We start from the raw sequence: 12393 nt of genomic DNA, 5'->3' as shown, positions 1-12393 counted from the left end.
GAGGGACCACGTTTAGTAGCACTCCACTGAAATCCAAACCAAAGGATATGGGTGAAGTGATATTGAACTTACTTATGGAGCTGAGCCCTTCTTGAGAACTGCCAATTGTGCAGCCACTCAAGACAGTTGCTATGTTAGCATCCCTCCTTACCGATTGTTGCTGGGTTACAATAGCGTGCACGCTGACGTTGACTGGTCTAGTGTCTGCTGGGTTTCAAGAGTGAAGATGACTGGTCAAATATCTGCTGAATTGTTAGTTTGTGTCTGGAAAGTAGATAGGAGTTCATGTTCATTGGCCGAATACCTACCGAGAGTTTTAGTATCGTACCTGTAACGTAGCTAGAGGCTGGTGTTCACGGATGAGACTGAAGGTACGCGGATGGCTGGCTGGTTGTAGACTTAGGTGTCGCAGGGGCAGACGCAGCTCCGGTCTTGTAGAAGCGCTGTACACCACGAGGCTGCCGTTCCTCACCTCCACATGGCGGAGCTCCCATGCCCCATCCACCGCCCACTCAAGTTCACCTAAAATCAACATTTTTCTGCGTCAAAACGCGCTGGAATATTCTTTTGATGTATGCATTGTAACCCCCTACCTAAGAGTAGATAACTTCCACTATCGCTTCGGAGATTACAGCTATTTTTCTCAATGCAAATGTCTGGCTGACAACTTTTTTCATTTCTGCCGTATATTCTACATAAAAAGGCGTGAAGAAAAAGCAGCAGAGATAAATACCGTCATATATGAAGACGAATTTCAGGGCTCTGTACCGAATTGAGCGAACGTTTTCTCTATATTAGAAAGCTATGAATTTAGACATGTAAATGTTGCATATGGTGGGGAAATATAAAATATGCTACTTTTCTCCAAATAGTACAATTGCCATATCGATTTTCTTGAAAATTGGGCTCCTATTCTGACAAGCGTGCGCATGCGCATGCAGAGCAGAGTCTGTTTTGGACGACAATAATCATGCAGTTGGTCAAGAAATACCTCGCCAATTACGGAATCCGAAGGAGTTTCCTTGCCGTGTTCACAAGAACCCACCAGGAACCACATGAAGATGTTGGAGATCCATTCTAGTATTAATCTTCTACCTATTGCTACGTCTCCTAAGTTATTTCTTCATTTGAAATTTTCTGACTAACATTTTGTGTGCCTCTCTCGTATCCCAAATGACCAGGGCTTGAGGTGGGGCGGGATGCGGCGGGATGGCATCCCGGTTCTTTTCTAAATGGCTTAAAAGCATCCCGTTACTTCTTTGGCAGAAAATGCAATGTACAATACCTTTTTTGGGAAAACCACCCCGGTTCTATTTTCATTCCACCTCAAGCACTGCAAATGACTGCTACTGTCTCGAACTCCATATTAATATAATATTATCTGGTAAAGAGTACAGAGCCCGAAGCTCCCCATCATATAACATTCTCTGCTCCTGTTACGTCCTCTGTTTTAAGTTCAATGTAAAACTATGAGACTTATCTGCATTAACGGATACAGGACATCCTGCTGAAACCGCTCGCCCTTGTAAACTACGCTGTTCTGACTTGAGTTCGCTTGTTTCCTTCTTCAGGCCTGTCAATGCGAATGTCTGTATCTCCTCTCATAAATGCCAAATGTGCCACGGATGCTTCTCAACACTTTGATGTCTACATAACCTATTTTAACGTATGATACCACACTAGATCCAAATTATTTCAGAACTGTCAGGCGGAGACTGGCAATGGGCTGACAAGTTATTTCTGCGAATGTTGGCTTGATCCCGACACATACCCCACTCTACGGCGAATTTATTTTATGACATATCAAACCAGCGGACCCGGATCCGACATGTTTCTTCTAATTGTCAGATTACGGGAACAGTGAAATGATATGCGACTTCCATGAGTGTTGCTGGGCACCTGCGAAGTGCTGCTCACTTTCTCTAGCACCTCCGACTAGTGCTCCCTCATACACGCGGATTTTTCTTCGCACATGAACCGTAGCAGAGAAATCTGTGGTTTAGTTGCGACGGATCGAAAGCATCGTCAGCCACTAACACGTACTGACAAGCCAAAGGTGAACATCGCCGATTTAACACGTTACATTCTGATTCCTTGTATCCTGTTTTATGCGTGTGTATATGTGTATATATATGTATGTAACTTTAGCTTTTATATATAGATATATAAGCTAAATTTGCGCCTATAACAGGCAGTGGAGGCCCATGGGATTGTGAGACGTCGAGACTCCCACATTTTCTAGAAAGTCGACTCACAAATGGTGGTGAGGTCAGCCTTATACGCCGGCCGGCTGCCTTTTACCCCCAGGAAGATTCCTGATACTCGTTTCTGTTAGAGGCTGAGTCGACCCCAGGGTCACAGTGTGGCTGGAAGGATTACGTCCACTGAAAATCCAGTGACGTCATCGGGAATCGAACCTGAGACCTTCCTGCTTGTAGCATAATGCCTCAACCAACTAGGCCAGCACACGCCCCCATAGGTATGGAAAGCCATCTGTACAAATTTATATCCAGTTGTTGCATAGCGGGATCTCCATATCTTTATAAAACGTTGCAATTGAAACCTTGAATTTCACTGTGAATTTCGTCAAGAAGTTTGCAGGCTTGATGTGGACCTCGGTGGGAAAAATTCTATGTGTGATTTCGTTCTGTTTCCTTCAGACTTCTTCCAGATACTTGACAGCAGTTTCCAGTTCTCACTTTCCACTCACACACACACACACACGCTCATCTCAGTCACTCAATCAATCAATCTAGTGATTGAGATTAGCTCTTTCTAAGGGGTCCAACTTAGTAGGTGTCTTCTTTTCTCTCCTGAAGACGGAAAGAAATCCAGTTTCCGAAACGTCGTGTCCTCTATTACCTAGAATTCCAGACGATGGAGAAAGTCAAAAACCCCAGTAATTCTTTGGTATTGGAGGTTCCACACTAACAGCTGCCACGCTGATTCAACTATGTTTGTTGCGACTCAGCATAGCCCCTGCTTTCTACGAAGATAAAAATTATAATTTTTCTTTAAAAGAAGGAAAAATTCGAATTGCAGAATATTGACGCATGAAATACAGTACAGTCCAAAGCATTCATTTACAACACTCCTCGAAATGCCTAATATTTAACGAAATGCAGGAAGAATACTCTATGAGTCTACGCGGAACACCGTATGTACATGTAATGTGAATAGTTCTGCAACAGTAAATTTATATTTGCAAAGATAAACTTGTAACTGCAATGAATGAATATGGAGCCTAATGCAAAATCACAAGAAACGCATTAAAGTCGTGCATATGCTCCCAATATCAGTCTAGAAAACCGAGATTATCGGCTGTGGGAATCCGTTGCGCTGACCACGCAACACCCTCTATCCGCTAAAGTTGGCACCAACTTCGCCGACAAGCGGAGGTCGCTCGGTCGGTATAGTTCGCTTGCGAACTGAAGGCCATGGAGGTTATATGCTCCAAATATGAAATTTCGATTCCAATTAATTTGTAATGCTTAAATCTGAGGGGTTCTTCACTCTCGTTTGGGGCCTTGGCAGTTCCATGGAATTCTTTTTTTTTTAGGCCACTGCCGTATCCAGTCTCCTGTCTCCGGGGGGGGGGATGCTGACAATCACGAAAACTTCACTAAGAATCGCCCGCGTCTCGACCGTGATTCGAAACAAACATATCTGGAATTTACTACATTTGCTATATCAGAACCTCGGACCAACATTCTACGTATTCCTTATATTTGTTACCGGTAGCATTATCCGTATTTTCTCAGTTTTACACTGGCTTCTCAATATTATTTTCTCTGTGGTTTACAGCCCTTTGGACTTTGGGCGCTTTTCCAGTTCCTTAATCCTATACACAGGACAACACAAACACACAATAAACGCAGACAGATATCCATGCCTCGAGTGGGAGTAGAACCCATGATCCCAGCGTTCAAGCGGGCGAAGAGTGTTCATGCTTTGGCCGTGCGGCCACTGTGATGGGCGGCTTCAAAATATCAGGGGCAACTATTGTTTTCTTTGCAAACCGCAGGTGAGCTTGTGGTGTCGCCTGTAGCCAGCAGAACAAAATATTGAAATGCGGGGAACATTTTGTACAGTTCTGATTCTTGAAGATTGTACCGAGGTATCCGAAACCATTTCTGCGTCTGATTTTACGTACAGTTAGCTTAACTGTCGCCTCTTCCAATCTCAGCATAAAAGCATATTTACTACTTTCTACCAAGTCCACTTATTTATTGAAGATTTCCTCGAGATCAGTTGTCAAGCTTTCGCTCAGACCAGATCAAAGTTGCATACGTTAATAATTCGTGTTTATTTGCGTGCAAATTTAACAGCACAGTGACCAATTGCAAATTTAGCATGAGTACATAGAAATACACAAAAATAATTATAATATAATATTATAATTATATTACAATAAATATAATAATAATAAACTTTCTACACAAAACTACATGGGAGCTATCAGTACAGGATACGGGAAGGGAACTTGATGACTGATGAGTAATAACTATTTAATTCCAGCCTTATGAAGAATTATATTGTTCCATAAAGTGTTAAGATCGTCGCCAGTTAGTGCTCGGACATGAAGAGAAGAATTTTGGAAAACTGGTGCTTAATGGGATTACAAGATTAATTTTAATGTTATTCAACTGTCTAAGCTTACACTTTCTAAGCCGTGTCTTCCCTTCAGATTTTCTTATCAAAATTCTGCAAGCATTTCGGATATATCCAGTGCGTGCCCCTCCCACTTCCTTGAATTTATCATCCTAATAACATTTGATATCTTTCATTCGTAACGATTCGCTGTTTATTATTAATATTATGATTTAGTGAAATGACGTATGGTGGGCCAGTGGTGGTTTAGCACTGTTGAACCTACTGGTCCTGTTGTCACAGAGTTAGCCCCCTTAATCTCACCCCTATTACAAAGTCACATGACCGAGGCCGAGTCTTCGGGTTCTATTGCCACAGAGACAGTCCACCTACCCACCCATCCAACCATCATGGAAACCAGTGTGCTCCATATTTGAAAGAGAATTACGTTGTAATTTGAAGTTAAACTGTGCTGGGTTTGAGATTATCAAGACGGAGACTGTAACGTTCGCTTTAAGTCGTAATGCCGTGTACTTCGGAAACAGCCTAACGTTTCGGAGGATCATATCGCCTCTGTCATCAGGGCAGTAGAGGAAGCCAAGCAAGAAATCAGCAGAAACAGTCTCATTGAAAATGGAAGTGATATTACGAAAACTAAGAGTGTGTGGAGCTACACCTCCAGCCCCACTTACATCTTCATGCTGTGGTGTTTAATTAAGCATAGGGACGACGCTTTCAACGTCCCACATTATGTGGTGTATGTTCTATATATATATTATCTCAGGGCATGGTTTCTTCGAGTGCTTTGGTGTCTCCTGCCAATCTTCATTTCACCAGCTGCTCCACATTCCGTGATCATCCGACACTAAGCTCTCTCGTTACCGATAGCGTCATCAAATGACCAACTTAAAGTAAGCAAGGATGATTACTGAGTAACAAATTGGAACGAATGTGGAAGGAGACGATCATGGACTCATTTAAAGCACCATATCGGCCTTTTCATTGAAGCGCCGAGGAATAAAGGTGAAAGGTAATTTTGTCCATGTGCTTAACTAATTAAGCACTACGCCATGAAGGCGTATGGGGGAGTGGATGTATAGATATTTTCTTGACCTCGGCACTAGTTGAAGGTGAGTGGTCAGCTTCACGCCCGGGCCGTTTTATCCCCGGGGAAAAAAGCTCCTGGTACACATTGGATAGGAAGTTGGGTGGGCCCCGGAGTCGGTCTGAATGACCTGGAGAAGTGAAAATTTTTAACCCCACCGAGACTTGAACTCCGACCTTTCTGTCGTCCAGCCAATAGATAGTGACTATACCGACTGCGCTATCCCGGCTCACACTGAAGCACCGAGGGAAGCCACGAAAAACATTAGGCTAACCGGTCTCCCTGACGGTCGAGGTTTTAATCTGGTAGCTCCGGAATACGAACCACTCGACTGCAACATTCAGTGTTACGGAAAGCTTTCTACGGACTAGTCTCTTTTGTTGCTGTTTACAGTTTAACTCATATTAATTATGTGGGTTAACCTTCATTGTCTCTATATACAAACGAGAGCCATAAATTTCATATGTATAATCTTACATCTGTAGAGCTGTGTGGCCAGTAAACTTCACTTAAACTGGTGATATGGGCTGCTAGCAAAAATGATTATCCACCCCTGATTTAAGGCGTTGCCATGACGGTTGCGAAACGATGTCCTACTTTCTGAATTTTGTGTTTTCTTCTGAAAATCTACCGAGACGACCGTCTAGGACAAAGGCAAGAGCAGGAAGTGCCTATGAAAGAATCGCTGTGGACGAAATGTTGTCACTGCTCTTAGCGGACCGGAAGCACAAGGACTTGGCGAGAGTCAGTGGCCTTCTCTGTGTTTGCGAGACAGAGAGAGAGACCTGTAGAAGTTCAAACACATGTTTCCGTTTTCAGCTTGAAAACTGTGACAAGGTGGGGGGAGAGTAGGCATGGGAGTCGTGTCGGGAGGAAGAACAAGAGCTGTCAACCAGTTCCTTAGGCTGTGCTTACAGAAACATGCAATGAATGCTCTACGTAGCTTCTAGCCAAGGTTCTAAGCAACTACTTCACGGATATGGGGATTTCCTAAAGCAGCTGACAGTTATACATCTGATTAACAGATACCTTGATTTTATAGATTTCATAACCTCATCAATGTTCTCATAAAATTCCCGCTATTAAATACTGCATTTGGTTAATTAATTTCAATTCACAACTTCAGTACGCACTTCTCTAAGATCTATTTTATTACCCGTATTATCCTCACAAATATGGCTGTCTTCACTTGTTACCTCACGCGTGCTACGTGACCCGTGATTCTCATCCTTCCTCATTTAATCGCCCTGATTAGTTACAGTTTCCATTCTTCAATTAATTTCTCTCTCTTATATCTACACTCAACAAATTATATACGTTTTGTTCCGCATTGTGCCAACCGTGGCTAAGTACTGGAGCAGGCGACGCGGTGATCGGAGATCGGGCTCCGAACCCAGGCCCGGCCTTACATTTACCCTTGCTTCCCAGATGATGTACAACAGTAAGCACAGAAAATGGCCGCGCCATAGCTCAAGCGGTTAGTCGCTGTCTTCCCACAGCGGCGACCAGGGTTCGATCACGGGTATGGTCAAGTGGGATTTGTGGTGGACAAAATGGCGCTGGGGTAGGTTTTCTCCGAGTACTTCGGCTTCCCCTGCCAATCTTCATTCCACCAACTGCTCCACAATCACCCTCACCTATCATCTGGGGCTGGTACAATAGGCCAGAAGTGGCCACAGTACAAGGGATAGTCTCACCCCACTAGCAATAAGAAATAAGTCGTTTGTTATAACGCAAAGGATATTTACGTTTTACATGTTAAATATGTTAATAAATGTATACAAAATATATACAAGGGCTCTGTCAGTCCAGGCTCAGTACAGCAGATTTGACTCAACCAAAAGTGAAAGTGAAAGTCACATTACAGCTGACGGTCAGTCAGTAAGTCCTGGTGTCAAACCCCACATAGGGCTCATGACCAGATATTTATTACTGTTTGACAGTTATGGTCTTGTTTTTGTGAGGCGCCTTCTCTGACGAGACGACGGGTCAAGTCAAACTCAAATTGCGACTGACGGTCGGTCAGTCTGTCTGTCTTGGTGTCGAGCCCCTCTTTTTTAGATGAAAGTTCCTGTCCTGCCCATGTGGGGCGCCCTCTCAGACGAGAGGTCGGGTCTGTCATTTGTCAGTCTTAGTCGATAGTATTAGTCCATTGTCACTATGTACACTTATTTACAATTGAGTCTTAATATATAGCATGTATAATATATACAAGGCCTCTGTCAGTCTAGGCTCAGTACAGCAGATTAGGCCCTATTTCTAGTAGTATTCACTACCGTGGCAGTCTAGTCACTTGAACGGTCGTATGCCTGACCGCCGCCAAGTTTAAGCCTCTCATACTTTCTGTGTCGGGCTTCGCCTTGTCCGATGTTGCGAACATTCTCATTTTCATGATTTTGTATGACTTCTGCTTGTTTCCTGCATAATTTTGTTATATAGTCATATACGTACGGGATTTTGAATGCCATGCACAAATCGCGGACCGGTGTGCGCCTTGCAAAATTGCCAAAGGTGCGGAGAACCTTGTTTTGCAGGCGCTGCAATTTTATTAGATGGATGTCTGTCGCAAACTCCCAGGCGGGACTAGCATAAGTCATTACGGATCAAATAAGAGCTATGTGGAGGGTCATTTTAATGTTAGCGCTCAATCGCTCACTTTTGAATAGAGAATATACTCTAATGAATGTTCCGAAGGCCTTGGCTTCGATCATTTCTATGTGAAATCTCCATGTAAATCTTTTATCGAACATTACACCTAGATATTTTGCACTTTTACAAATGGAATATTTCGTCCATGCCTTCACGGAATTTTACAGGGATATCTTTGCCTTCTACTTAGTTTATGCTAAATCCCTTGAACAATTTTAAATTTACCTTCGCCAAGATTAAGCCTCTTTTACTCGTATTTTCTGTATCGTGTTTCCTATTTATCTCCGTTACCAATATAACTATTTTCATTATTTCACAAAACGTCTGCTTGCTCTCTGCACAATTTTGTAGTACAGTCACAACCATACGGACATTTGAAATTCTAAATGCAAACCACGAGTCAGCGTGAGGCTTGGAAAATTGCCAGTCATTCGGGGAGAACATTGTTTTGCATGCGCTACAATTCGAGAAGTTGAGTGTCGACCTCAAATTCCCTGGAGGATGCAGGCATCAAGTCATTCTGGACCTAGTAAGTGCCTTTTGGAGGGTTAATTTAGTGTCAGCGCATAAGAGCGAAATTTTAATAGGAAATGGGCTGTAATAAATATTACGAATTTCTTGGTTTCAGTCATTCTTGTGTGTAATCTTCACGTGATCCTTCTACAAAACAACGATTTACACGAGATATTCTGCGTGATAAGTTCCATCCGTCCAGTGTAAGACGAGCCGCAACCGGTAAATATGAAGCCTTATGCCAACTGCACCTCAATCTGCTCTCACTAACAAGTTTCTGACGACCGAATCACGGTGCTTTAATTCTAACATCTATTACAGACAGGATATATTACCAAACGTAGGTTGACTCCTTAAATCCCAGTGATCACTATTTGCATCATCCATTTTAACACCAAAGAGTTCAGCATTTTGTATGATTCTCACGACAAACTGCATCTATTTCACTACACAGCATTAATCAATTGGTCTTTGTAGTGGAGATGTGGAGTGCTTACTGTGACGTAGGAACTAAAGTTTTAAATTTTATTTAGATAAGTTTAAGGTTCCAGAGCGTTAAAATTTAAGTTTCGGTTCGATTTATCTAGTGCATTATCATTGAAAACCGCTTCGTCTCAGTTAGCATTAACCAAATTCTTCTGCCTACTTGCATAACTATACGAAATTTTCTACGTAATTCAGTCTGATATTCGGATTCTCTGGGAAAGGGATCAGCATCTACCTACATGTGACAGCACATAAAGACTCCAACAATCACTTAGGATCCGAAAGGGATACAAATTAGGGACTCCAGTATTTGAATCGGGTAGGACCATGCAGACGCCGCGAACGGCTGGTCTTGTACGTATATATATAAGTATGAATTTATGCGGAGAAGGTGACGATTTCCAAGAACAAGTCCTCTTCTTTCCACATCTTCAATTTATCTCTCGTATTCATTTGACTCTATAGAGTTGCGTAGCAAACAAAACGAAGAGTACATTGTACGCCGCGCCACAGCTCAAGCGGTTAGTCGCTGGCTTCCCACCGCGGCGGCCCAGGTTCGATCCCGGGGTCTGGTCAAGTGGGATTTGTGGTGGACAAAGGAGTGCTGGGGCGGATTTTCTCAGAGTACTTCGGTTTTCCCTGCCAATCTTCATTCCACCAAATTCTCCATCATCATAATCACACGGGGCAGGCTGCAATAGGCAAATCAGTGGCCGCCGTGCCAAGTGGACCCAGTTGGACTCCACCCCCAACTAAGTGAATTTAAAAAAGAAAAGATTGCATCGTGATTTTCAGGAGTTTTTATTCAGTGTAGTTTTGTAGATTGTTACCAATGCCAGGAGAACCCACTGCCTTCGTATTCAAGGTACAGTAGGTTCCTCCAAAACCTCGACAATGCTTGTCAGGCTACACTCAGGAGACCATAATATGAATTATCCCCGCTGTGAAAACCTCGGTAGTCACAAGACAGAGAGACTAGAAAGGTTTCCAGTACGCGAATTAGCGGCAGTCCCTGCATACTGGCGCGTTACACAACACAAGCTCCGGGTGGGAAGTGTTTCGCAGCGAAACGAATTCGTATAATTGATGCTCTTTCTGTCTGCAACTGTTGCGAGGCACAGACAATGCGGGTTTGTTTCTACACACGGAATTGCGAAGTATGACGCCAAGATATTCCCAAGTGATAAATAACAAGTTAATTTATCAGCACACCTATCGGTATGCGTCGCGGTTACTTTTACTTTCCTCGGCGTCTAAATTGAATCGAAGGCCATGGTCATGCAGGATGCTGGCCACATACACTGCTGTCATGCTTCAAGGTAATTTGGATGCCGGCAGCTAACTTGGCCACATCATGTTAATATAAAAACGGAATTCCATTACTGGCCAATAGCAAGGCTGGTACTATGTAAGATATCAGATCTAGACAAGAAGGTTAGGGGCCATGTTATTTTCTGACTCCGCCATTCTCTGTAAGCTTTCGAATATATATTTCGTTTCAGAAATCCATACATTTATTTCAGATGGAAAGTCATAAGTGAAGAGACTACTTGTGAGACCTGAGCATACGTGGAAGAATACTATTAAAACGAATCATAAAGGAATGGTATATGGGTATGTGAACTGGATAAGGTACAGTGGCAGACTTTTGTGAACATCGTAATGAAACACCGGGATCCATACGAGGCGAAACATTTCTTAGCTAGCCAAGCGATATATAATTCCTCATGAAGGCTTCTGCTCCACGTATTATCTCCAAATCGATAACATTGACTAAAATCATCTGGCTTAGAACAGGTTCCAGTGACGGACCCTTGCGAACACCGTAATGAACCTTCAAGTTCCACAAGAGGCGTGAACTCCGCTCCGCGGAATTAGCTACGCCTTGATCTCCAATCTGAGAGTGTGGACTGGGTTCATTTGGCTCGGGATAGAGCCCAGACGAGAGCTCTTGTGAACACGGCAATGAACCTTCGGATTCCACAAGAGGCGGGGAATATCTTGACTAGCAGGCTGATTATTAGTTTCTCGAAAAGAACTCTGTTACACGTAGTTAGGTAAGCCATGACTTCCTAACACACACAAAAATGTTGTTACATTACACCTAACAAAACACAATACTGAACTCATTAATCACAGGCATGAATAAGATAATTTATTCTCTGAAGTAACGTTTCAGAATTCAAGTTGTGTAATGGTAGTAGTTTTTTCTTTTTTTGGGGGGGGGGGTTCTTGGGNAGATGGAGTCCACTTGGCACGTCCGGGCATTATTGGTCTATGCTATGATATATGATGAGTGTGTAGTAGTTGGTGGAATGAGAACTGGTAGGGGAAACCGAAGCACTCGAAGAAAACCTGCCCCAGTGCCACTTTGTCCACCACAAATTCCACATGACCTGACCTGGCCGGCGAGGTGGGAAGCCGGCGACTAATCGCCTGAGCTATGGCACGACCTAATGGTGGTATTGTTAACGGCACAGAAGTCGACTTAAAAGTAATGACGAAGTGTGACGTCGTATACTGATTTCGAAATTTCCGTCTTGTTTTGAAATGCCATTCTCTTTCTTCCCCTTGTACGGTAAATGTTTTGTGTGTTTAAGCGTAACAGAGGTGCCCGATGAATACGAACTCAGTAATCAAAATGTTAAATCCGTTTAACATGTAAAAGGTAAAATTGTTCCTGTGCTTAACTAATTAAGCACTACGCCATGAAGGCGTATGGGGGAATGAATGTATAGACCCACATTTTTCTTGATCTCGGCACTAGTTGCAGTTGAGTGGTTAGCTTCATGCCTCGGCCGCTTTACCCCCGGGGAAAGACCCCTTGGTACCCAATGGATATGAGGTTGGGTGGGCCCCAGAGCTGCCTGGACGACATAGAGAAAATTCTTGACACCACCGGGACTCGACCCCTCGGTCGTCCAGCCCATGGCCAGTCGCTATACCGACTACGCTATCCCGGCTTGTGTCCGTTTAACATGTAGGACGAAAACCCAAGTTTTCGAATTAATCTTCTTGAAAACATTTTAAAACAGTTACTTACTCGTACT

The 12393-nt window shown here is 43.3% G+C and overlaps 1 protein-coding gene across 5 annotated transcripts in view; it reads right to left on the bottom strand.

Moving 5' to 3' along the window:
• LOC111864251 overlaps window positions 1–12393 on the bottom strand; it is a 41141-nt gene that overhangs the window by 11944 nt on the left and 16804 nt on the right. For all 5 annotated transcript variants that reach the window (XM_033751363.1, XM_023851340.2, XM_033751362.1 and 2 more), the window contains exon 2: window positions 329–522. In XM_033751363.1, coding sequence (XP_033607254.1) covers window positions 329–522 — 194 coding nt within the window. The remainder of the gene's footprint in view (window positions 1–328; window positions 523–12393) is intronic.

Source organism: Cryptotermes secundus, unplaced genomic scaffold, assembly GCF_002891405.2.
Source record: "Cryptotermes secundus unplaced genomic scaffold, Csec_1.0 scaffold33, whole genome shotgun sequence".
In the NCBI taxonomy this organism is placed as follows: domain Eukaryota; kingdom Metazoa; phylum Arthropoda; class Insecta; order Blattodea; family Kalotermitidae; genus Cryptotermes; species Cryptotermes secundus.
This window is presented reverse-complemented; position numbering and strand designations above follow the sequence as displayed.